This window comes from Rhinolophus sinicus, chromosome 17, assembly GCF_057876585.1.
Source record: "Rhinolophus sinicus isolate RSI-liver-muscle chromosome 17, RSI-T2T, whole genome shotgun sequence".
In the NCBI taxonomy this organism is placed as follows: Eukaryota; Metazoa; Chordata; class Mammalia; order Chiroptera; family Rhinolophidae; genus Rhinolophus; species Rhinolophus sinicus.
Genome location: NC_142517.1, coordinates 166,237,034 through 166,263,327, shown reverse-complemented (window position 1 = coordinate 166,263,327; position 26,294 = coordinate 166,237,034). Strand labels below are relative to the sequence as shown.

The window sequence follows — 26,294 nt, the reverse complement described above, 5'->3', positions numbered from 1 at the left end:
CTTAATAACTTCTTTCCTTCCACAGAACCTGCTACATTTGTTGAAAAGTTAGAGCCATCACAGCTCTTAAAGAAGGGAGATTCCACCCAGCTAGCCTGCAAAGTAACTGGTACCCCTCCAATTAAAATAACGTGGTTTGCAAATGACAGAGAAGTTAAAGAGAGCAGCAAACACAAAATGTCTTTTGTGGAGTCCACTGCAGTTCTAAGACTTACAGATGTCGCCATCAAAGACAGTGGTGAATATATGTGTGAGGCCCAAAATGAGGCTGGCAGTGACCACTGTGGTAGCATTTTAATAGTCAAAGGTTTGTGTTCACATTGCCCATTATGTTACCAAAGTTGTAGTCCATGCCACAGATTCATCCACCATTAACTTAAAATAATTCCTTTTCTACTGTAGAGTCACCTTACTTTACCAAAGAATTTAAGCCAATTGAAGTGTTGAAGGAGTATGATGTCATGTTGCTGGCCGAGGTGGCAGGCACCCCTCCCTTTGACATCACTTGGTTCAAAGACAACACAACTCTGCGAAGTGGTAGGAAGTACAAAACCTTTATGCAAGGTCATCTGGTTAGCCTGCACGTCCTCAAGTTTGTAGCTGCAGACGCTGGTGAATACCAGTGTCGGGTGACCAATGAGGTGGGCAGCAGCACCTGCAGTGCCAGGGTGACTCTAAGAGGTTAGTGTGGGTTCAAATGATGGACGAGCTCTTCTGCAGAGTCAACTCTTTAAAAAAAAAAAAAAAATTCATGCCAGTTTTTCTGTAAAGCTGGAATTGATTGAGAATTCATTCTTCTATTAGAACCCCCAGCCTTTGTAAAGAAGATCGAGAGCACCAGCTCCCTTCGAGGAGGCACAGCTGCCTTCCAGGCCATTCTGAAGGGCTCCTTGCCAATCGCGGTGACTTGGTTAAAAGACAATGAGGAAATCACAGAAGATGATAATATAAGAATGACCTTTGAGAACAATGTGGCGAGTCTGTACCTCAGTGGCATCGAAGTCAAACATGATGGGAAATACGTCTGTCAGGCCAAAAACGATGCAGGAATACAAAGATGTTCTGCGTTACTTTCAGTAAAAGGTTGGTTCAGAAAGTTTTAGGAAGAAAAATGCAGATGTAAGCCTTTCAGCAGAGCAATTCACGACCCACCCCTATCCGTTTGTTTTCTACAGAACCTGCAACAATCACCGAGGAGGCTGTGTCTATAGATGTCACCCAAGGAGACCCAGCCACTTTACAGGTTAAATTTTCAGGGACTAAGGAGATTATAGCCAAATGGTTTAAAGATGGCCAAGAACTGACTCTGGGCCAAAAATATAAAATCAGTGTCACTGACACAGTCTCTATACTGAAGATTATTTCTACGGAAAAGAAAGATAGTGGAGAATATACATTTGAGGTCCAAAATGATGTTGGGAGAAGCAGCTGCAAGGCTAGCATTAATGTATTAGGTTGGTATTGCTTTTCTGTGGAGACAAACTATGCTCCTTCATCTTAACAATCTTAGAGAAGATACAAATTGGTAGATTGACCTAACTTTTATTTTTTTATTTGTTTGCTTTTTCATTGCATAGATCTTATCATACCTCCCTCATTCACCAAAAAGCTGAAGAAAATGGACAGCATCAAAGGGTCTTTTATTGACTTAGAATGTATAGTGGCTGGGTCACACCCCATAAGCATCCAATGGTTCAAAGATGACCAGGAAATATCGGCTAGTGAAAAATACAAGTTTTCTTTTCATGACAATACTGCTTTCTTGGAAATCAGTCACCTGGAAAGTAGCGACAGTGGGACGTACACTTGTTCTGCCACTAATAAGGCAGGACACAACCAGTGCAGTGGCCATCTGACAGTCAAAGGTTGGCAGTTTTTATCTCCACCCGTCAAGAACTTATTGCTGTCTCATTTCTTAATTCTTACATTCATTTCTGTGTTCTAAAATGATCCATTCACTTCTTTTTCTTTCACCTCAGAACCCCCTTACTTTGTGGAAAAGCCACAGTCGCAAGACGTCAATCCCAATACAAGGGTTCAATTAAAGGCTCTTGTGGGTGGCACTGCACCCATGACAATAAAGTGGTTTAAAGATAACAAAGAGTTGCACTCGGGAGCAGCTCGCTCAGTTTGGAAGGATGACACCTCCACCGTTCTAGAGCTCTTTTCTGCCAAAGCTGCTCATTCTGGGACCTACATTTGCCAACTAAGCAATGATGTTGGCATAGCAACCAGTAAAGCCACTCTCTTTGTAAAAGGTCTGACTCTACATCTTCTCACGTTCTTGCTTGTCTAAATGTTCTTGAGGGGAGGGAAGAGGCTTTAGAAATACAGTTTGCTCATTAGCCTTTGTTTTAAAAAATGTCCCGCATTACACTTTTTCTCCCTCCATCTTTAGAACCTCCTCAATTCATCAAGAAGCCCAGCCCAGTATTAGTGCTGAGGAATGGACAATCTACAACATTTGAATGCCAAATATCAGGCACTCCTAAAATCAGAGTCTCTTGGTATCTGGATGGGAATGAAATAACAGCCATTGAGAAACATGGCATTTCCTTCATCGATGGTTTAGCCACTTTCCAAATTTCCGGTGCCAGGGTAGAAAACAGTGGGACTTACGTCTGTGAAGCTCGTAATGACGCAGGCACAGCAAGCTGCAGCATTGAATTAAAAGTGAAAGGTTTGTTACTGGACCTACTTTCCACTTTAGCTGTGCTGAGGGCAAGGTTATGGGTCTTCCCTTGAGTAAGCTAGTCTCTGTCTTCCTTTTGACTCTTTAGAACCTCCCACCTTTATCAGGGAGTTGAAGCCCGTGGAGGTAGTGAAAGATAGTGACGTGGAGCTGGAGTGTGAAGTTATGGGAACGTCTCCCTTTGAAGTCACTTGGCTGAAGAATAACAAGGAAATTCGAAGCAGCAAAAAGTATACCCTGACTGACAGAGTGTCAGTGTTTAATCTCCATATAACCAAGTGTGACCCTTCAGATACTGGTGAATACCAATGCCTTGTGGCCAATGAAGGTGGCAGCTGCTCTTGTACTACCAGAGTCTCCCTGAAAGGTCAGTCATACCTATAAGGAGCAAGCCGCCAAAGAAAAATTCTGTAATGCTGCTTAATTTTATGATTATGGGTAGGAGTGCAAATATACCTCTTCTTTTCACACTATCTAATTTAATCACAGAACCGCCATCATTCACTAAGAAGATAGAAAACGTCACTACTGTTTTGAAAAGTTCTGCCACCTTTCAGAGTTCTGTGACGGGCTCTCCTCCCATTTCTATAACCTGGCTAAAGGATGATCAGATTCTTAATGAAGATGATAATGTTCATATTTCATTTGTGAACAATGTGGCCACGCTTCAAATCAGAGCTGTAGATAATGGACACAGCGGGAGATACACGTGTCAAGCCAAGAACGAGTCAGGAGTTGAGAGGTGTTATGCTTTCCTTTTAGTGCAAGGTTTGTAAGCTATTTCCTTTTGGAGTTAGTATGTGGAGACGATTTCCTAAGCACGCCTTATTTCTCGTGGAATTATCAACACAACTCATCCACATTTTACTTCTCACTGCAGAACCTGCTCAAATCCTAGAGAAAGCTAAATCCGTCGACGTTACTGAGAAAGACCCAGTAACCTTGGAGTGTGTTGTGGCTGGAACACCAGAACTCAAAGTGAAATGGCTTAAAGATGGGAAACAAATTGTGCCCAGTAGATATTTTTCGATGAGTTTTGAAAATAACGTGGCCAGTTTTAGGATTCAGTCAGTAGTGAAGGAAGACAGCGGTCAGTATACTTTCAAGGTGGACAATGACTTTGGAAGCAGTAGCTGTGATGCCTACTTGAGAGTGCTAGGTTTGTATCTGGACCCCAGTTAGCTTTCCTTATTTATATTATGTCCTCTGTAAACCAGTGGCAACATGTTAATGGATATGTTTTGCTGTTTGCATTGGACAGATCAAAATATTCCTCCATCATTCACCAAAAAATTAACCAAAATGGATAAAGTTCTGGGCTCTTCTATACATATGGAGTGCAAGGTTTCTGGCTCACTTCCTATTAGTGCTCAGTGGTTTAAGGATGGAAAAGAAATATCTACAACTGCAAAATACAGACTTGTCTGTCATGAGAACACTGTGGCACTAGAAGTTCATAATCTGGAATTAGAAGATACTGCGAATTACACATGCAAAGTCTCAAATGTTGCAGGGGATGATGCATGCAGTGGCATCTTAACTGTGAAAGGTTAGAATTTCTTTCCCTCTTCTTGATTCTTTTTTGTGAGTGCTTTTAAAATGTATCACTCTTATCTTGTATCCTTTAGAGCTAAAAGTCTTAATAATTCTGTATCTTTATGTACATGTTTGAGTTCAAGCAATATTCAGTTATTACCTCTTTTCAATACTGTTTCTTATTTGCCCATAAAACTGTCAAAGTAATTCAACTACAGGAATTTAATTAAATATATTTCTCTTAAAATATCTAGAACCACCAAGCTTCCTAGTGAAACCTGAGCGACAACAAGCCATACCTGATTCCACAGTGGAATTTAAAGCAGTACTAAAAGGAACACCACCATTTAAAATAAAGTGGTTTAAGGATGATGTGGAACTTGTCTCTGGACCTAAATGTTTCATTGGCTTAGAAGGGTCAACTAGCTTCTTAAATCTCTACTCAGTGGATGCTTCCAAGACTGGACAATATACTTGCCAAGTTACCAATGATGTTGGTAGCGACTCTTGTACTACAATGTTGCTTGTGACAGGTGTGCAAGTTTGATTGTTTTATGTTTCCGTGTACCCTGTGGCTCTGGTCCTTTCTGTGATCTGTCACAGTGCATCAACCCAATCAAGAAAGTGCCCTTCTTTCTAACACAGTACACTGTTTCTGCCAGGCATTGTTCATGTTTTGTTCTTTCCGCATACTACCTGACTTAACTTTTGTTATTTCTATCTGTTCCCTCCTAATCTTCTCTTTCATTCACTCTCTAGAACCACCAAAGTTTGTAAAGAAATTAGAGGCATCCAAAATAGTGAAAGCAGGTGACTCAGCACGACTCGAATGCAAGATAACTGGATCCCCAGAAATCAGAGTTGTGTGGTACAGAAATGAACATGAACTCCCAGCCAGTGATAAATACAGAATGACTTTCATTGACTCAGTGGCAGTCATACAGCTGAACAATCTCAGTACTGAGGACAGTGGGGATTTCCTTTGTGAGGCTCAGAATCCTGCTGGCAGCACAAGCTGCAGTACCAAGATTATAGTAAAAGGTAGAGATCTCTTTCTTCTGTTCCTCATTACCTTCTTCTCCCCTGGGTATCCTAGCTCTTTCTTCTTTTACTGTCATTTTAGCTTCCATTTAAGATCATAGAATGTTTTCCCAAACTGGTATTATTTCCCTCCCGACATGTTATTTTTTCTTAAGATTTGCTTACATGTAGCCATTCATTCTGGGATATTTTTTGTTATTCCAATGGCACAATTTTGATCACCTCAACATATTAGCCAAGCAATTCAAATTTGATGTTTTGAAAACACACGCAGAAAAACAAAGTAAGCATTTTTAAATTAACTTTTGCCTTCAATCAACTTAAAAATATATCATCATCCTCACTATAATCTTTCTCACCAAAAAAACCAAGTATTTACAACAGATAAACAAGGTGCAAGCAGTAAGGTTTTAACCTTACATTTAAAACATGACAATTATATATTTCTTTCTCTCTCAAGAATCAGTTCCTATTTTTTTTTTTTAAATTATGTCACAATACCTTGGTGCAAACAGTATTTTTCCTTTCTGCTGTCATTTTTCAGTATTTTGTCACAAAGTCCAAGTATGTCATGTAGTGAGGCAATGATTGCAATAACCATTTGTTGAAATGGAAGACTGACATCACAGATGTTGTGATGACTTCCAAGTATCTGTTATGGAGCATACACAAAACATTTCACTCCTGAAGTCAGGATTCCATACCTTATGCAAATCATATTCATTAATGTTCTTGGGGTTTTAGTTTTTCTTCTGTTTTTTTTGTTGTTGTTTTTTTTTTTTTTTTTGGTTTGGTTTGGTTACAATTTTTGCATCAATCTTTATAGTCCAAGATAAATTAGTGAGGTGGAGTAGACAGAATGTTGAGCAGCTCACTGAGGACACCTATGGTCTAGCCTAGGTTCTCTGCCAATGAAGTAGAGTGATTTTGTGAAGGCTCATGGCCTCTCTGAAATGATGGTGCTTGACACCACGTACCCATTAGAGTATCCTAATTCTGTCTTCCAATTTAAAAACAAAGAAATACAAATAGTTTATGAAATTAAGTAGCTCCATTCATAAGAAACTCTTGTTTTTTACAGAACCACCAGTTTTTAGCAGCTTCCCTCCCATAGTAGAAACCCTTAAAAGTACTGAAGTTAGTCTTGAATGTGAACTTTCGGGAACACCACCATTTGAGGTGGTGTGGTACAAAGACAAGCGGCAACTCCGAAGTAGCAAGAAATACAAGATTGCATCCAAAAACTTCCACGCAAGTATTCATATTCTCAATGTCGAGACTTCAGACATTGGTGAATACCACTGCAAAGCACAGAACGAAGTGGGAAGTGATACTTGCGTTTGCACTGTAAAATTAAAAGGTAAGCATATTTCCTGCATGTGGCACAAACGGCAGGAATGTGCAAAATGCTCAGTTTTTTTCTCTGTTCCATTATCTGGACAATCTTTTCAACAATCTCCATCTTTCCTTGTTCAGAACCACCAAGATTTGTCTCCAAACTGAGCAGCCTCACTGTTGTAGCTGGGGAGCCTGCTGAGTTACAAGCATCCATAGAAGGCGCCCAGCCTATTTCTGTCCAGTGGCTTAAAGAGAAGGAAGAAGTGATTAGAGAAAGTGAAAACATCAGAATTACATTTGTGGAAAATGTTGCAACTCTACAGTTTGCAAAAGCAGAACCGGCTAATGCTGGGAAATATATCTGCCAAGTCAAGAATGATGGTGGAACAAGGGAGAACATGGCCACGCTGACTGTTTTAGGTTGGTGCACGATGGTACAATAGTCCCCTGAGAGAAAGTGGCGCCAAACACTGAGCTGAGTTACTAAGGGTTACTGGGAGAATGTCCTTTTCCAAATTTCTTCTAGAACTGTATCGATCTTCGCCTATTTGAAAGGTTTAGGGGATCTAATAAGTCTTCCAGAACTCTTTCTTGTTTCTCTGATCCTAACAAAAATTAGCCATGGGTTTTACTGGTTATTTAACTACTTTTTTTGTTTTTGGATGGATTAGCAGATATAATCATGACTATCTTTTGTTTAAACATGAAAAACTTAGGAGCCCAGCATATGGTACAAGGACATTTTGCTTCCAAAGTACTTAGTTGTTAAAGCTGATGACAAGAATTGCAAAGATCAACATTTGATAGGAAAGACTTGCACTTTCATCTTCGAGCATTTTAAACTTCAATTTTTAATTGTTCGCATAACTACTTTAAAAAAACTATCTTTAGTACCTGAAAGTAGAGCAAAAATATTAAGTAATTAATAATAACATGTAGCCTTTGCTCTACAGAGGGTCAAGTGCAAGTCCATGTACATTGTCTAATGTATGTTGTCAGAATTGTACTGAGAGGCAACTCGTGCACAGACATATTTCTTAATAATTCCTCTAATTTCATCCTAGAATGTAATTTTGAAATCACATTTTAAGATGTCATAATTAGAGAGAGAGCCCTAGCATAAGCATATTATTGGAATAACAATTTTAGTGAATTTGGTAGTGGAGATAAAGGTAGATGGCACAGATAAAGATAATATAGATACAGTAAAGGTAACAGATGTTGACAGATGGCTGTCACATTTTATTTCAGAGCCCGCAGTCATTGTTGAGAAGGCAGGACCAATGACAGTGACTGTAGGAGAAGCATGCACTCTGGAGTGTAAGGTGGCTGGCACTCCTGAACTCTCAGTTGAATGGTACAAGGATGGAAAGCTCTTGACTAGCAGCCAAAAACACAAATTTAGCTTCTACAACAAAATCTCTTCCTTAAAGATTCTCTCCGTTGAAAAGCAAGATGCAGGCACATACACTTTCCAGGTTCAAAATAATGTTGGAAAAAGCAGCTGCACCGCTGTGGTTGATGTGTCAGGTTAGTTCCGATCTATTCCTCCCGTTGCTTATACAAAACCTTTCAAAAGTTTTCTGCTTTCAAGTCTTTTCCGTTCTTTCAAATCATGATGAATCTCTTGGCTTTCCTCACACAGACCGAATGGTTCCTCCTTCTTTCACACGGAGACTGAAAGATACTGATGGGGTGCTGGGTACTTCTTGCATCTTGGAATGCAAAGTAGCTGGATCATCACCTATCTCCATTGCCTGGTTTCATGAGAAAACTAAGATTGTCAGTGGAGCAAAATACCAAACCACATTTTCAGATAATGTCTGCACATTGCAGCTGAATTCTCTGGACTCATCAGATATGGGGAATTACACATGTGTGGCTGCTAATGTTGCTGGGTCTGACGAATGCCGTGCAATGTTAGCTGTACAAGGTTAGTGTTAGACACTCAAACCCTTTCTTACAAGTTCCTCTTTGGGTGCACATATAGGTTGACACACATTCAAAAGTGCTCTTCTTTTTTTAAATTCAAAGTTGCAACTAAATTAGAAGCTCACAGGATCTTTTCATTGTCCTCCATGTCCATATAGAACCACCGTCGTTTGTAAAGGAGCCTGAGCCTTTGGAAGTCCTACCAGGCAAAAATGTCACTTTCACAAGTGTTATTAGAGGAACGCCTCCATTCAAGGTTGGCTGGTTTAGAGGTGCCAGAGAACTGGTGAGAGGAGACAGGTGCAGCCTCTATTTTGAAGACACTGTGGCAGAACTGGAATTATTTAGTGTCGACATATCTCAGAGTGGGGAATATACGTGTGTGGTTTCTAATGGTGCTGGCCAAACATCCTGCACTACTCGTCTCTTTGTTAAAGGTTTGCTCAAGTGCATTTGTTCTTCCTATTTTTTGTATTCTGGCATCTTTGTTTGTATTTGTATTGTGTCTAACTGCTGTGTTTTGTCACTCACCAGAACCAGCTGCTTTTGTGAAGAAATTAAGTGATCAGTCTATAGAACCAGGGAAGTCCATAATTCTGGAGAGCACCTACACTGGAACACTTCCAATTTCAGTCACCTGGAAAAAGGATGGTTTTCACATAACTCCATCTGAAAAATGCAACATAGTCACAACAGAGAAAAGTTGCATCCTGGAAATTCTGAATAGCACAAAAACAGATGCAGGACAGTATTCCTGTGAGATTGAAAATGAGGCAGGAAGGGATGTTTGTGAAGCTCTGGTGTCTACATTAGGTGTGTTGTCTCATTCTGTCGTAAATGATTGGCATTCAGCTAACAGGAAGCATGGTTTGTTTGGTTTTCTTTAAATCCAGTTGCTAACTGTGAGCCCTTCTTATTTAGAACCACCTTATTTTGTTATGGAACTGGAACCTCTGGAGGCATCAGTTGGAGATTCAGTTTCTTTACAATGCCAAGTTGCTGGGACACCAGAAATTACAGTGTCTTGGTACAAAGGAGACACCAAGTTACGGCCAACTCCTGAATACAGGACCTACTTTACAAACAATGTGGCCACACTTGTTTTTAATAAAGTGAATATTAATGACAGTGGAGAGTACACATGTAAAGCAGAAAATAATATAGGAACTGCTTCTTCAAAGACTATCTTCAGAATTCAAGGTGATGATATTATTTTAGAGATTAAGAAATTTCTTTTTTTTCTTCTCCTAACTCTTTTATCTTTTGGGGGGAAATTTTCAATTCATCTACTAATGCCTCAAGTATTACTTGTCTTCTTACAGAGCGTCAACTCCCACCTTCCTTTGCAAGACAGTTAAAGGACATTGAACAAACTGTTGGGTTACCAGTTACACTCACCTGTCGATTAAATGGCTCTGCACCTATCCAAGTGTGCTGGTATAGAGATGGGGTACTTTTGCGAGATGATGAAAATATACAGACATCATTTGTAGATAATGTAGCAACTTTAAAAATTTTGCAAACTGACCTGAGTCACTCTGGCCAGTACTCTTGCTCAGCGTCTAATCCACTTGGAACGGCATCTTCTAGTGCTAGACTGACAGCAAGAGGTTTGTTCCCATGTTAATCTTTCTCTTTGCAAACCATGACTTCTTACTTATTGTCAAAGTAGAAATGGCCAATGAAAAAAAAAAGAAAAAAAAACAACACATATTGCCTTTTCTTCTCATCTTCCAGAACCTAAGAAATCTCCCTTCTTTGACATAAAGCCTGTATCAATAGATGTTATTGCTGGAGAAAGTGCTGACTTTGAGTGTCATGTTACTGGTGCTCAACCAATGCGAATCACTTGGTCAAAAGATAACAAAGAGATCCGTCCTGGAGGAAACTATACCATCACATGTGTGGGAAACACTCCCCATTTGAGAATTCTTAAAGTAGGCAAAGGAGACTCAGGTCAATATACTTGCCAAGCAACCAATGATGTTGGCAAAGACATGTGCTCAGCACAACTCAGTGTAAAAGGTATCATTTCATGGCATTTACTAATGTTTGTTCTTCCCCACATTTTTGTAATTGTCTTCTAAAAGTTTCTTTCATTTCTAAAATTTGGGGATAAACTAACTGAGTCATGTTAAAATCTGTATATATCCGTGTTGGAGGCAACTTTAATCAAAGTTCTGTTTTCTCTTTATATTGTTTTTAAAGTCAGTGTATCTCTAAGTGTAATCCTACCGAAAAGTGTTGTTCAATTGAAATTTGTTAAATGTTGTTTCAGCTGTCCATTCTCTTTTCCATTCTTTTCTGTTATATGGCATTCCGATTTATCATTACAAAATTTTAATCAAATACATCTATAATACATTAACTTACACCATCTCGTTTATATATTCAAACTACAAAAGCAAACTTAACAACTAAATTCTCTATTCAAAATATTAAAAGCTTATTTAATAGAAAACTCAACTTATTTTACCACAAAATTCTCAGAAATTATATTCTTAATAACAAACCAGTTTAAGAAGGCACTCTTGGGATGTTCAATGACAAACATACATTATCGTTTTTTCTTTGATTTACTAGAACCTCCAAAGTTTGTTAAGAAATTGGAAGCTTCAAAGGTTGCAAAGCAGGGAGAATCCATCCAACTGGAATGTAAAATAAGTGGTTCCCCAGAAATCAAAGTTTTGTGGTTCCGAAATGACAGTGAACTTCATGAGAGCTGGAAATACAACATGTCATTCATTAATTCTGTGGCATTGCTTATCATCAACGAAGCCAGTGCCGAGGACAGTGGGGACTATATCTGTGAAGCTCATAATGGCGTCGGCGATGCCAGCTGCAGCACAGCACTGACTGTTAAAGGTTAGACACACTAAGCTTTCTTTCTTTATTCTTGTCTGACTTAGACTCCTCCTCAGCAGTGTTATGAATGCTGAAGTAAAAAGACTCATTAAGGGTATCTGCTAGCAATTCTTTAGTTTTTATGAATTGTCATTTCTTATATTAGCGTACTATCGTGTGGTCACACCAGTCACTTAATGACTCTAGAGTCTATTTTTTTTCCTTTTTAGTAAGCAAATGTTCTTATTGTTTACCTTCTTTTTTATTTTTTTTCTGGTAGCACCTCCTGTTTTCACCAAAAAGCCTTCTCCAATAGGAACTCTTAAAGGTTCTGATGTTATCTTACAATGTGAAATTTCGGGAACCCCTCCATTTGAAGTGGTGTGGGTTAAAGATCGAAAGCAAGTTCGAAGCAGCAAGAAATTTAAAATTACTTCGAAAAATTTTGATGCAAGTCTTCATATCCTTAATCTTGAAGGCTCTGATATAGGAGAATATCACTGCAAAGCTACTAATGAGGTGGGAAGTGACACGTGTGTTTGCACTGTCAAGTTCAAAGGTTTGTATACCTGGGAACAAACAGTTATGTTTCTTCCTTTCATCTTTTCTTGCTTGACTAATAACCAATGTAGCTGTAATTCTCATTTTATTTTTTTCTGACCACAAATTTCATTCATTAGAACCTCCACGATTTGTGAAAAAGCTAAGTGACACCTCAACCCTTGTTGGTGATGCTGTCGAATTACGGGCTGTCGTGGAGGGCTTCCAGCCAATTTCCGTTGTCTGGCTGAAAGATAAAGGTGAAGTCATCAGAGAGAGTGAAAACACAAGGATTTCATTCATTGATAACATTGCAACCCTCCAACTTGGTAGCCCAGAACCTTCTAATTCTGGAAAATACGTGTGCCAGATCAAAAATGATGCCGGAATGAGAGAATGTTCAGCAGTCTTGACTGTACTAGGTTAGTAGCAAATTATAGCCTGAGAAAAAAATCAAGTTTATTGACCCATGATCATTTCCTACAAATACTAGTTTTACCCAATATTGATTACACTCTACCTTAGTTTGGAAGGTGACTTTATTTTCAATGCAATATACTTCCTCTTTTAGAACCAGCCAGAATCATAGAGAAGCCAGAACCCATGACTGTCACTACTGGAAATCCTTTTTCATTAGAATGTATAGTGGCTGGAACACCAGAACTTTCAGCCAAGTGGTTCAAAGATGGAAGAGAATTATCTGCAGACAGCAAACATCACATTACATTTGTCAACAAAGTGGCTTCACTTAAGATCCCCTGTGCAGAAATGAGCGACAAGGGGTTATATAGCTTTGAAGTGAAAAACAGTGTTGGTAAAAGTAACTGCACTGTATCGGTCCACGTTTCTGGTGAGTAGTATGAGGTTTTTGTGAACATGTAGTTTTCATGGGAAAAAAATAAAGCTTCTTTTTAAACGGAAAATTATTTTTCTCCACATAGATCGAGTTGTGCCTCCTTCCTTCATCCGGAAGCTGAAAGACACAAACGCCATCCTGGGGGCCTCAGTGGTTTTGGAGTGCCGAGTCTCTGGTTCGGCCCCCATCTCAGTTGGCTGGTTTCAGAATGGAAATGAGATCGTTAGTGGACCTAAATGCCAGTCCAGCTTTTCAGAAAATGTCTGTACTTTGAATCTCAGCTTATTGGAACCTTCTGACACAGGCGTGTACAAGTGTGTGGCCGCCAACATGGCTGGTTCTGACGAATGCTCAGCCATCCTGACTGTGCAAGGTCAGTGTCCCAGGATCAAGCTCTGCTTCTCCACGTCTCTTCCACGTGACTTAGTGCCTGCCTTGCATGGACTGCTTTTATTTTGCCTTCATTTTTAGTCTTAGCTCCCTTTTCTTCAAATAGCAAAAGCACTTCTCACTTGGATTTCTTTTTTTCTCTTGATCTTCCCCTGCTCCCCGGGGTATCTAGAACCACCATCTTTTGAACAAACCCCTGATTCTGTGGAAGTTTTACCTGGCATGAGCCTCACATTCACCAGTGTCATTCGAGGCACCCCACCTTTCAAGGTCAAATGGTTTAAGGGCAGCAGGGAACTGGTGCCAGGGGAGTCATGTACCATCTCTCTGGAAGATTCCGTCACAGAACTGGAGTTGTCTGAGGTGGAGCCATTGCAGAGTGGAGAATATTCTTGCCTTGTTACTAATGATGCTGGCAGTGCTTCCTGTACCGCACATCTTTTTGTAAAAGGTTTGCTCCTCTCTCCAATTCATGTACCTTTCAAAATTTATCTAAGTCTTCATTTGAAGATGTCGATTTTACCCTCATATTTTCTCCTTATAGAACCAGCCACCTTTGTGAAACGATTGGCTGATTTCAGTGTTGAGACAGGCAGCCCCATAGTTCTTGAGGCCACATATACTGGCACACCTCCCATCTCAGTGAGCTGGATGAAGAATGAGTTTCCTCTTTCACAGTCTCCGAATTGCAGTATTACTATGACAGAAAAATCTACGATACTGGAAATTGTTGACAGCACAGTGGAGGATTATGCACAATACAGTTGCCTGATAGAAAATGAGGCTGGTCAAGATATTTGTGAAGCTCTGGTATCTGTCTTAGGTGTGTTGATAGCTACCTCTTTTTGTTGCTCTCTTTTCTTTCTTTTAAAACATCCTCTTTTAGTTAGCATGATTGGTTGACTACCATTCTTTGTACCTTAGAACCACCTTATTTTATTCAACCTCTGGAACATGTGGAAGCAGCCATTGGAGAACCTACAACTTTACAGTGTGAAGTGGATGGGACCCCAGAAATTAGAATTTCTTGGTATAAAGAACACACAAAGCTACGATCAGCTCCTGCATATAAAATGCAATTCAAAAATAACATTGCCTCCTTAGTAATCAACAAAGTGGATCATAGTGACGTGGGAGAGTATACCTGCAAGGCAGAAAACAGTGTGGGGGCAGTCGCTTCTTCAGCTGTGCTTGTTATCAAAGGTGATGATGGTTTTGCTTAACAAGTCTTGCTATGTGTTGACAGATCCATTTTCTTACAAACATCAAAATTTTAATGGATGGAAATATGTTGTGGGTATTTTCTCTCTTGCAAATAAGGGTTGTCTCCAACTTCTTTACAGAGCGTAAACTTCCACCTACCTTTGCAAGAAAGCTGAAAGATGTTCAGGAGACTCTTGGCTTCCCAGTCGCATTTGAATGTCGCATCAATGGCTCAGAGCCTCTTCAAGTGTCTTGGTACAAAGATGGGGTACTTTTGAAAGATGATTCTAATTTGCAAACATCTTTTGTGCATAATGTAGCAACTCTTCAGATTTTGCAAACTGACCTGAGCCACGTTGGTCAGTACAATTGCTCAGCTTCTAATCCTCTTGGGACTGCTTCATCCAGCGCCAAGCTCATTCTATTAGGTGAGTAGCTCATCACATTACCCTCTTCATCATAAAGCAGCTTCACTGCTCTGGGTCACCAAAGGCTAGTGCCGCTTTGTTTCTGCTCCATGTCTGGGAGCATGAAAACTGAAGTCACCATGTTGGTCTTCATTCTTTTCAGAGCATGAAGTGCCTCCTTTCTTTGATCTAAAACCTGTATCAGTAGATCTTGCTCTTGGAGCAAGTGGCTCTTTTAAATGTCATGTAACTGGAACTGCACCAATCAAAATCACTTGGGCCAAAGATAACCGAGAGATTCGCCCTGGAGGCAACTACAAGATGACTTTGGTTGAAAATACTGCCACTCTGACAGTTCTCAAAGTAGGTAAAGGCGATGCTGGGCAGTACACCTGCTACGCAAGCAACACTGCTGGGAAAGACTCTTGTTCTGCTCATCTGAGTGTACAAGGTACTTGTCTGAATAAAGTAGCAAGGTCTCTTTTACATTTTCAGTATCTTAAAATATAGGAGGAAGGGTGTGCTTGAAAGTTACGTTTAGGACATTGTCTGGTAATTAGAAGTGATCATATGGATTCTGGGCCTTCCAAATGCGGTGAGTTTTAAAATTTTTATTAAAAAATATAAAACTGGTAGAACATGGACTGAAAGTCCATCTTCAAAGGCTAAAAATAGAGCAGAGAGAGAGAGAGAACAAAAACTGTTCACAGAATTGCAAGAAACATCTAAGTTTCAAGGAAGTTATTTTAGGACAAAAAAAGTTATCCTAAATGACTTATTTTCCACAGTATTTAGTAAATGAGTGTATTTTGTCCCTCTAAGGGATAGCAGAGCCCAAGCCCTTCAAAAAGAGTCCAAATTAATTATGTCAATGTCTTTTTCTCCACTAGCCCCACTTAAACAATAGTGGAAGTTGGGGAGTCCAATAAGGGAGTACACCAATATCTGTTATTATAGACGGCAACCATTGCCTTCTATAGCATGGTTGCTGTTATCAGAAATTAAACACTTAACTCAGTGGGCTGCTGGTCTAACCCATCAGAGAATTGTGAAGGATTTTTGTGGTGGTGGTCTATAAATATCTTGAAATTAAAATAGAATTAGGTTTATCAGCCCACTTGCTCTATGGCATCGAGCTAACCATCTTTATCTCCATAAGTTTGAATTTTTGCTTCAGTTAATGAAGAAAGCATATTCCCCCCACTTCAAAGAGAAAATATGAAGGTTGAAGAAATAGCTAAAGCCTATAAGAAAAAGTGGCACTTTAAAAATATTAAGCTATCTGACCCAGTTTTGCTATTCATAAAATGTACACACTGATACCTCTTCAGAGCCAGAGCAAATAGACAGTCCTCCCCTGACTCATACAGGAAACTAATCAAACTCTTATTCCTTATGAGCCTCAGAGTGTTTCTGCCAACAGATACATGCTCTCCCTCTGATCTTGCTCTAGGAAAGTGATTCTTTTGCTGGGAAGAGGATTGCACAATAGGAATTAATGTTTTTCTCCTCCTTCCTTTTGCAACAGTACTTGACGTGGGTCTTGCAAAAATAAGTGTATTTTATTTTAGGAATTTTCTATTTAGGCTTCAGTTAACTAGTCTTCTTTGAATTGCATCAAATAAATTTGTTTTCCAGAGCTAAAGACCTCTCTGTTTGCCAGAGATTCCTTTTATCATTTCATCTTGAATTATATGTGTCTTTTCCAGCCCTTACCTTGTGTTTTCCCTCTTGGTTCTGTAGAACCACCCAGGTTCATTAAGAAGCTAGAACCTTCAAGAATTGTGAAACAGGATGAATATACAAGATATGAATGTAAAATAGGAGGGTCTCCAGAAATCAGAGTTTTATGGTACAAAAACGAGACTGAAATTCAAGAGAGCAGTAAATTCAGAATGTCATTCCTTGACTCGGTGGCAGTGTTGGAAATGCACAATCTCAGTGTTGAAGACAGTGGAGACTACACATGCGAGGCCCGCAATGCAGCAGGCAGTGCAAGCAGCAGTACTTCCTTAAAAGTTAAAGGTCAGATCTTACTCTTCCTTTGGGTTTTTCACATCAGCCTCCTCTCTAGTTGTCCTCGCAATACCATTTATTTGACTTTCCATCAATGTCTTAAAAATTTGAAAGGACACAGTAGAAAATTGAAACTGATGTTTTTCCTATGGTGGAATGAAAAACCGGTTCTTACTTGTAATTATATGCTTACAGAATACATTCTAATTTTCCTTTGTTTTCTAACTTAATTACCTTCCAATTTTAGAACCACCCACCTTCCGCAAAAAGCCTCATCCCATTGAGACACTGAAAGGAACTGACGTTCATCTTGAATGTGAGCTGCAGGGTACTCCCCCATTTCAAGTTTCTTGGCATAAAGACAAGAGAGAACTTAGGAGTGGCAAGAAGTACAAGATCATGTCTGAGAACTTCCTTACGAGTATTCACATCCTGAATGTCGACACTGCTGACATCGGGGAATATCAGTGTAAAGCCACAAATGATGTCGGGAGTGATACTTGTGTTGGTTCTATCACTATGAAAGGTGAGAGTGACCTCATTCTCACCTGCGTGCTATTTTCCTTCTAATTTTAATACTCTGTTGACCTCCTAGCTATTGCCCAGTCCTTTGTCACTAGCTTTTGCTTCCACTTTTCCTTTCCCAATCCTTTTGTTTAGTGTGCATCCCATTTCTAAACCCCAGCAAGTATCCTTTTAGATATTTTTTCCAATAAGTTGTGATTGGATTTGAAAAGCTGCAGAGGACAAGACATTCAACTCTTTCTGCTTCACACAAACTCTAATGTGTCCCTGCTCCCATTCACCAAAAATGCCTTATTTAAGATAAGATAACACATTATTGCTAGTTTGATTCCTAGTATCCATGACTGAAGTGAAGTACTATTAACCCACACATTGTAAATCCATTACTTACCTCTTTTTCATCAGCACCACCAAGATTTGTGAAGAAGCTCAGTGACGTTTCTGTCATCGTTGGTGAAGAAGTTCAACTGCAGGCTACTATTGAGGGCCCTGAGCCCATTTCAGTGGTGTGGCTCAAAGATAAGGGGGAAATCGTTAGAGAAAGTGACAACATATGGATTTCTTATTCAGAAAAGATTGCAACCCTGCAGCTTGCAAGAGCAGAAATAGCCAATGCAGGAAAGTACACCTGTCAGATCAAAAACGATGCTGGAATGCAAGAGTGCTTCGCCACACTATCCGTTCTCGGTGAGTACAGATAGGATGTTATTATGAATACAAGGCACATGCCTACCAGGATCGGTGCTTTCTTTGGTTTTTAACTCAATTTTAAAATTTGGATGCAATTTATATCTCATTCCAGAACCTGCAGCAATTGTGGAAAAGCCAGAATCCATGAAAGTTACCACAGGAGACACCTGTACCTTGGAGTGCATAGTCACTGGCACCCCTGAACTCAGTACTAAGTGGTTTAAGGATGGAAAAGAACTGACAAGTGACAACAAATACAAAATAAGCTTCTTCAACAAAGTATCTGGCCTTAAGATTATCAATGTGGCCCCTAGTGACAGTGGCGTGTATAGTTTTGAGGTGAAAAACCCTGTTGGCAAAGACAGCTGCACAACCTCAGTTCAAGTTTCAGGTTGGTTGGTTGGGCTTTTGTTTCAATGTTATTATAATGTAGTTCCTGATTGTGTACATGAATATCTGTATTCTACGGTGTGACGTGAGTCTGGCATCTTCTGAGTCAGCAAAAGCAGAGTAACTCTATATACCTATAGAGTTAGAATGAAACCAAGTTCACAAGTTATATCCCTTCATCATAGAGGAATTTCCATGATTCAGCGTGATAGGAGTAAAACTTAACCCCTGGATAAGGATGCAGTGGTCTTCTACTATCACTTCTGCTGAAATAATTCCCATATAATAAGTTTCACCAAAGAGAGACCAAAATCCCTAACAAGTCAGCTAGTGCATATTGCCCACTGATTCTCAGGGTTTTCAATTGTGTTTTCTTTGATACCCTTGCAAAAGAGCCAGATGGATCGAGGAATATTCCATCAAAAAGGTAATAATTCTCTTTTCAAATCATTTTATAACTGATGTCCTTTGTTTGTTTGATTTTTATCACATTCAGACCGAACTGTTCCTCCTTCATTCACAAGACAATTGAAAGAGACAAATGGTCTATCTGGTTCCTCAGTTGTAATGGAGTGCAAAGTCTACGGATCACCTCCAATCTCTGTCTCTTGGTTCCATGAGGGAAAAGAGATCAGCAGTGGAAGGAAATACCAAACCACCCTGACAGATAACACTTGTGCTTTAACTGTAAACATGCTGGAAGAATCAGATGCTGGTGACTACACGTGTGTCGCTACTAATGTGGCTGGTTCTGATAAATGCAGTGCTCCTTTGACTGTGAGAGGTCAGTTAAAAATACAGTAAGATGGAATCGCATTTTATAATTTATGAAGCATTTTTGTCATCACAAATCAAAAATGTCAAATTTTTTCTGATGTGTGCTTTTTTGCTTTAGAACCACCATCTTTCATTCAGAAACCTGATGCCATGGATGTTTTAACTGGAGCCAATGTAACTTTCACAAGCATCATAAAAGGAACACCTCCTTTCAATGTCAGCTGGTTCAAGGGTAGCAGTGAGTTAGTATCAGGGGACAGATGTAATGTGTCTTTTGAGGATGCAGTTGCAGAATTGGAGTTGTTTGATGTAGATACATCGCAAAGTGGAGAATATACCTGCATAGTTAGTAATGAAGTGGGTAAAGCGTCTTGTACAGCACGTCTCCATGTGAAAGGTTTGTTTGACTGTTATTCCTCATTTTTACAATTAACATACATGAAGCAATAGATGCATCTGTATCCATGTGGATATGTGTTTGATTTCATATTTTCCATATGTTTCTAGCCCCAGCTAAATTTGTGAAGAGGCTCAATGATTACAGCATAGAGAAAGGAAAACCCCTGATCCTAGAGGGCACATACACTGGCACGCCTCCCATTTCAGTCACATGGAAGAAAAACGGTGTAAACATAACTCCTTCTCAGAGGTGTAATGTAACCACAACTGACAAATCTTCAATCCTGGAAATTCCAAGTACTGCAGTAGAGGATGCAGGACAATACAACTGTTACATAGAAAATGCTTCCGGAAAAGATTCCTGTTCAGCACAGATACTGATACTAGGTTTGTTACGACTGTACATTCCTATCTTTACACACAAATAATCATTGTGGCCTGTCTCCTTCGTGACTGATGATCTCTCTTTCCTGCAGAACCACCATATTTTGTCAAGCAGTTGGAGCCTGTTAAGGTGACTGTTGGAGATTCTGCCTCTTTACAATGCCAGCTTGCTGGGACCCCTGAAATTGGAGTGTCGTGGTATAAAGGAGACACAAAATTGAGACCCACTACCACCTACAAAATGCATTTTAGGAACAATGTTGCTACACTGGTTTTCAACCAGGTTAACAGTAATGACAGTGGAGAATATATCTGCAGAGCTGAAAACAGTGTGGGAGAAGTTTCTTCATCAACTTTCCTTACTGTTCAAGGTGATTGCAATATTTCAAAAGTGAATGAATTTGTATTTCTGTTGAACAAGATTTAAAATTTCTGCCAAGGGCCTTCTTCTTAGGAAAATCTTTCCAAATGCAAGATTTTCTGCTTAAGTAATTCCATCTACGATTAGTGGCTTAGCTTTTTCTCTTGCCTTAACAGAGAGAGAAAGATAAGATGACTAAATCAATCAGTTGGAAGGATCATGTGATTTTTTGTCTCTATAATTAAATCTTCAAGAAAAATGAGTGACCATATTTTTAAAATTCCACCCCATGAGCATCTCACTCAAATTGCTAGAAGGCAGTCTTTAAAAAATAGGAGAATCTGCTACATACCAGGAGGTGTATCTTCAGCTGATCAGTTTCTCTATTGGCTTTATATCTTTGCACCTACTGTGCATTAGGTTGGCCTCAGAGTGCAACATTTGCTCCAAAAGTTTACATGTTTTTCTTTCTGCCCAAGTTAATTCAAAAGATGTCAATACCTCCTGATATTTTTATAGAAACACCATTACCTATATAACAATAATTGTGAGAAGACTATTCAGTAAATGTAAAATGTTTCTACAGAAATATTTTAATTAATTTAATTCTGTTCTCATTAATTTAATTCTGTTTCTACAGAGCAAAAACTTCCACCATCATTTTCTCGACAATTGAGAGATATTCAAGAAACCGTTGGACTGCCAGTTATTTTTGAATGTGCCATAAATGGATCAGAACCTATCTCAGTCTCTTGGTTTAAAGATGGCAAGCCACTGAAAGATGGCCCAAATGTACAAACATCGTTTTTAGATAATGTAGCCACTCTCAATATTTTTAAAACCAATCAGAGCCTGGCAGGCCAGTATTCTTGCACAGCTACAAATCCAGTAGGGTCTGCTTCTTCTAGTGCCAGACTCATTCTCACAGGTTTGTGGATTCTTAAACTTCTTTCTACTTCTGTAATTACATTTTTTTATGATGAAATATGAAATTAGGGAGAAAACATCATGATTTCTGTAAACTGGGATGGTCCAGTTAAGGTGTCTGAAATCTTGTCTTCTCGCTTTCCTTTCAGAGGGGAAGAACCCACCCTTCTTTGACATCCATGTTGCCCCTGTGGATGCTGTGGTGGGAGAAAGTGCAGACTTTGAGTGCCACGTTACGGGCACACAACCAATAAAGGTCACCTGGGCCAAAGACAACCGAGAGATACGAAGTGGCGGCAACTACCAGATTAGTTATCTGGAAAACACTGCCCATCTGACAATTCTAAAAGTAGCCAAGGGAGATTCTGGGCAATATACCTGCTCTGCTGTGAATGAAGTGGGAAAGGACTCCTGCACAGCTCAACTTAATATAAAAGGTATCATTTATTTTGCATGTGGTCCAACAAAATGTAGTCATCTTATATTATCTTATATTCTGTACTAAGGGTGCAGTTTTTATTAGGACAGATGAAATTTAGGACAACATTTTTAAACAAATGGCATACAAATATAAGGGGAAATAAGTTTCTCTAGAGAACACATGATCTTTTTTAAAATTGTATTTCTCTAAAATTTTATATGTAACTCTAAGACTATCACCCTCTTCTATTATTGTTATTATTATTATTTTTACAACTATCTGGTTCTGTAAATAGTCTAATTCTTATCATCCAATCCATAAATAAGAGAACAGTTTTGAATAAGGTTTGAAAGGAGGCTGAAATGTTTAGGAACATACACTGATACTGATATGATCAGCATTGACTGTTTTTTTAATGAAACTAATTGAGGTGACAATGTGTAGTAAAATTACATAGGTTTCAAGTGTACATTTCTATAATACATCACCTATATTATCACATTGTGTGTTCACCACCCAGAGTCAGTTCTCCTTCCATCACCATATATTTGATCCCCTTTTCCCTCTTCTATACCCCATAAAAGCGTTGACTTTTAACAACAAGTAAAATACCTCTTTCTTGAAAAACCTCTTATTAATAACCTGCTTCTGGATTCCACTTTATATATCTTTGTAATTCTTACAGAGCGACTAATCCCACCAAGTTTCACTAAAAAACCCTCAGAGACAGTAGAAGAAACAGAAGGGAATTCTTTCAAACTTGAGGGCCGTGTTGCTGGTTCTCAGCCTATAACAGTTTCTTGGTACAAGAATAACATAGAGATACATCCAACTTCTAACTGTGAAATCACATTCAAGAACAACGCCCTGCTGCTTCAAGTCAAGAAGGCAGGCACGGGCGATGCTGGTTTGTACACCTGCAAATTGTTGAATGATGCAGGCTCTGCTCTGTGTACATCTTCAGTTGTCATCAAAGGTGAGTTATCTTCACAGCCCCCAGGCTGTCGTGGTTTTCTTCACTGCCTGTGAGATAACCTTGTGCATTTCTTCTGACATGTGTGTTTCTTTGTCAACTCTGTTGACCAAGTAAGTTATAAATGTACGTTACCTAACTGGCTTGACATAATTCTATATATGTTTACTGAAAATATGTATTATTTGTAATTTAATTACATGGCCCAGCAAAGTTGGTGTCCAATGATACATGGAGCGAAAATCTTATCTGGTAAATCACATCCCCAAATTCTCTCAGGCAGTTAGAAATCTAAGTTTGCTTTGAAATTCGTGTGTAACATATAAATTTTTATGAAGTACATATATCTTGATATATTCTTAGATTTTCATCATTGAATATTGCATTAGCTTTGTTTATTATATGTTATAACACATTCTGGAACATTTCCTTTTCTAAGTATATTTCTAAATGATAATTGTTTGGCATATATTGCCAAAGCTTTTAGCCTATAAATGAATATTAATCTCAGATAACAGAATAAACTTGCTTAAAAAGGAAAAAAGATGTACAGAATAATGTTGCATATCATTATGGAAGATGTATTTAAATATATAGTCATAGCTTGAGGCAAAGGAATAGACTATATTTTTTAAGGACATCTTCTCTGTCTGATCCTCTGACCATAATGGCTTTATCCAGATAATTATGATGCAGATTGGTCAAAATCATTTTACAAACTTACCTCCTAAAGCAGCTTGAAATTTATTACTCATGCTGATAAATATAGTTGATCATTTCAGGGTGCACAGATAATAGGTTAATATCACTAATAGACTAATATCCTTGAGTTGTCTTAAAATTCACATTTCATCACTCAGTTGGATTTAAGGACATTTAGTTTTAAAACATGATTAGTAAAATGAAAAACATGTGCTTGGCAGTGGCTTATATTCATGATTTACATTCCTGATGCTTTTTCCATTGAGTACATAAAACTTTCTGTAGACTCCTGAGGCTGTTTATCTGTAGAGTTAAAAAAAAAAAAAAGTAGACTTCAGAAATTGTAATCTTCACGATCATGAATATTGCCTTATACTTCTTATATACAGGTCTCAGAACTGCTAAATAAAATCATTACATAAAACTGACCTGTGCATGGACTTCCTGTCATGTTACTTGTGTATTCTTCATTGGTTTGCATTTGCAATTGCATTCTGAGCGTCTCAGCTGCATTCTGAGCTTCAATTCCTAAGTCCTTTGGGAAAGGATTGGTAGCTGCATTTAATAGTTAAAGATGAACATCAGAGAAAGATGTGGGCTCACAGATTATTCAACTGTTGGCTTTCGTCCCCAGAGGGCAGCAAGAATTGCTGCTCTTGATGAGCAGAACTCCCCAATAAGCCCTTAGATTTCAGAGTTCAGCAAAAATGCAGCTGTACCCAGGTTTGAAAGAATCAATGGTGTGCACAGGAGTTATAGTAACTGCCAGTGCAATGTTTGCAGTGCTTAATGAGCACACAGATACCTGGGTGATATGGGCAGCATGGCATCTGTTTAAACATTTATCTTTTCTTAAAAATCCAACAAATGTAACTATTGACTTCAGAGAGGCATCAACCAGGCACTGTGATTCAGTTCTGCTATAGCAACTAGTGTTACCGGTTAGAGGCAAACTTGTTTTCTTTTCTGGCATTTAATACTTATTTGTTTTTATGTTCCTTTTGATTTTATGTTTAAAAATGCCTTTTAAATTCCAGAACCTAAGAAGCCACCTGTGTTTGATCAGCACCTTACTCCAGTAACAGTGAGTGAAGGAGAATTCGTGCAGCTCAGCGGCCACGTCCAGGGTTCGGAGCCAATCAGGATCCAGTGGTTGAAGACTGGCAGGGAAATAAAGCCTTCAGACAGATGTGTCTTCAGCTTTGCTAATGGAACTGCTGTGCTGGAACTGAAGGACGTGACTAAAGCAGATTCAGGGGATTATGTGTGCAAAGCTTCAAATGTGGCCGGAAGTGACACTTCCAAATCAAAAGTGACCGTTAAAGGTACACACACCTTAAAAGCATTATTCAGATTAAGCCAATGACAGCTCACATTTATTCATTTATTGCAATTTAAATAAGGATGGAATTAGTTTTAGAAACATCAGTTATTGTTCATTTGCAATTGATAACCTCCTTATTATAACTGAAGTATTAGATAATTCAATGGAAATAATTTCCATACAAATTGTCTGAAATTACCCCAAGTTTACCCTTATAGTTCTTGAACCTTTTTCACCGTATACAAGATATTGTAATTAAGTGAGGTTCCAAATGATGCTGTAGTAATATGACATAAGGTAACCTGATGTCATGGCCCTGGTGGACATCTGTATAATAAAGCCAAGTCTAGAAATATAAAATTTGATACCCTGTTCCCCGAAAATAAGACCTAGCTGGACAATTAGCTCTAATGCATCTTTTGGAGCAAAAATTAATATAAGACCCGGTATTGTATTGCATTGCATTGCATTGCATTGCATTGCATTGCATTGCATTGCATTATATTATATTACATTATATTATATTATATTATGTAAGACCCAGTCTTATATTATAGTAAAATAAGACCGGGTCTTATATTAATTTTTGCTCCAAAAGACGCATTAGAGCTGATTGTCCGGCTACGTCTTATTTTCGGGGAAACACGGTACTACTAATATGATTCTAGTGCAGCCTGCATGTGATAGCTACAACTAGTTATAAATGTGTATGATGAAACTGCTTTATCTCCTGTAATCCACTCTCATATCCAGTTAGTCCCAGAATGTATGATATTTGTGCCTATGCCAAACTCCTAAAACTTATTTTACAAAGAAAATTATTTATTACAGTCTTAAGGTAATTATGACAATAGAACATGTGAATGTGTTTTTTAGACAAACCAGCTGCCGTCCCAGCACCTAAGAAAGCAGCTATAGATGGGAAACTTTTCTTCGTATCAGAACCTCAGAGTATCAAGGTAGTAGAAAGTAAGTACTCCATGAAAAATATACCTTCATCTATCTTGTACATTTTGCTAGTGATTTAATTTGGAAGAACTGATTTTAGAAAATTAAGTTTCTTATTTATTTGTTCTCATTATTCCTTAGAAACCACTGCAATATTCATTGCAAAAGTTGGCGGTGATCCAATCCCCAATGTTAAATGGACAAAAGGGAAATGGAGACAACTGAACCAAGGAGGTCGCATTCTTATCCACCAGACGGGCGACGAAGCAAAACTGGAGATTAGAGACACCACGAAAACCGATTCTGGATTATACCGATGTGTCGCATTTAATAAACATGGTGAAATTGAAAGTAATGTTAACCTACAGGTAGACGAAAGGAAGAAACAAGAGAAAATTGAAGGCGATCTTAGAGCAATGCTGAAAAAGTAAGTTCAATAAAAAAAAACCCATAATTTTCCACTCACAAAAGAGATCTCTTGTCAAGAGGCATGAACCATCCCCTCCAAGATTCAGATTGTGAAACATAAGCACACAGACGTTTTAATAGAAACAGTTAAACAAATACACAATATTTGGGTGGAAGTTAGTGGCTCATTAAGATCAATTTCTGAATAATCATGAGAAAGTTTTGAGAATAAGGTGAATTTTTATTAAAATTTTAAACAAAGGAAATGGC

The 26,294-nt window shown here is 38.7% G+C and overlaps 1 protein-coding gene across 1 annotated transcript in view; it reads left to right on the top strand.

Moving 5' to 3' along the window:
* TTN (titin) overlaps window positions 1–26,294 on the top strand; it is a 271,515-nt gene that overhangs the window by 77,309 nt on the left and 167,912 nt on the right. The window contains exons 55-100 of the mRNA XM_088794519.1: window positions 26–307; window positions 403–681; window positions 805–1,083; window positions 1,176–1,454; window positions 1,578–1,865; window positions 1,980–2,258; window positions 2,399–2,680; window positions 2,781–3,059; window positions 3,182–3,460; window positions 3,573–3,851; window positions 3,954–4,241; window positions 4,483–4,761; window positions 4,988–5,269; window positions 6,351–6,629; window positions 6,746–7,027; window positions 7,859–8,137; window positions 8,253–8,540; window positions 8,698–8,976; window positions 9,074–9,352; window positions 9,461–9,739; window positions 9,862–10,149; window positions 10,277–10,564; window positions 11,123–11,404; window positions 11,664–11,942; window positions 12,064–12,345; window positions 12,495–12,773; window positions 12,865–13,152; window positions 13,342–13,620; window positions 13,714–13,992; window positions 14,094–14,372; window positions 14,513–14,800; window positions 14,943–15,230; window positions 16,523–16,804; window positions 17,043–17,321; window positions 17,726–18,007; window positions 18,123–18,401; window positions 18,897–19,184; window positions 19,296–19,574; window positions 19,685–19,963; window positions 20,053–20,331; window positions 20,962–21,249; window positions 21,398–21,685; window positions 22,355–22,645; window positions 24,382–24,669; window positions 25,545–25,637; window positions 25,758–26,043. Coding sequence (XP_088650645.1) covers window positions 26–307; window positions 403–681; window positions 805–1,083; window positions 1,176–1,454; window positions 1,578–1,865; window positions 1,980–2,258; window positions 2,399–2,680; window positions 2,781–3,059; window positions 3,182–3,460; window positions 3,573–3,851; window positions 3,954–4,241; window positions 4,483–4,761; window positions 4,988–5,269; window positions 6,351–6,629; window positions 6,746–7,027; window positions 7,859–8,137; window positions 8,253–8,540; window positions 8,698–8,976; window positions 9,074–9,352; window positions 9,461–9,739; window positions 9,862–10,149; window positions 10,277–10,564; window positions 11,123–11,404; window positions 11,664–11,942; window positions 12,064–12,345; window positions 12,495–12,773; window positions 12,865–13,152; window positions 13,342–13,620; window positions 13,714–13,992; window positions 14,094–14,372; window positions 14,513–14,800; window positions 14,943–15,230; window positions 16,523–16,804; window positions 17,043–17,321; window positions 17,726–18,007; window positions 18,123–18,401; window positions 18,897–19,184; window positions 19,296–19,574; window positions 19,685–19,963; window positions 20,053–20,331; window positions 20,962–21,249; window positions 21,398–21,685; window positions 22,355–22,645; window positions 24,382–24,669; window positions 25,545–25,637; window positions 25,758–26,043 — 12,799 coding nt within the window. The remainder of the gene's footprint in view (window positions 1–25; window positions 308–402; window positions 682–804; window positions 1,084–1,175; window positions 1,455–1,577; window positions 1,866–1,979; window positions 2,259–2,398; window positions 2,681–2,780; window positions 3,060–3,181; window positions 3,461–3,572; window positions 3,852–3,953; window positions 4,242–4,482; window positions 4,762–4,987; window positions 5,270–6,350; window positions 6,630–6,745; window positions 7,028–7,858; window positions 8,138–8,252; window positions 8,541–8,697; window positions 8,977–9,073; window positions 9,353–9,460; window positions 9,740–9,861; window positions 10,150–10,276; window positions 10,565–11,122; window positions 11,405–11,663; window positions 11,943–12,063; window positions 12,346–12,494; window positions 12,774–12,864; window positions 13,153–13,341; window positions 13,621–13,713; window positions 13,993–14,093; window positions 14,373–14,512; window positions 14,801–14,942; window positions 15,231–16,522; window positions 16,805–17,042; window positions 17,322–17,725; window positions 18,008–18,122; window positions 18,402–18,896; window positions 19,185–19,295; window positions 19,575–19,684; window positions 19,964–20,052; window positions 20,332–20,961; window positions 21,250–21,397; window positions 21,686–22,354; window positions 22,646–24,381; window positions 24,670–25,544; window positions 25,638–25,757; window positions 26,044–26,294) is intronic.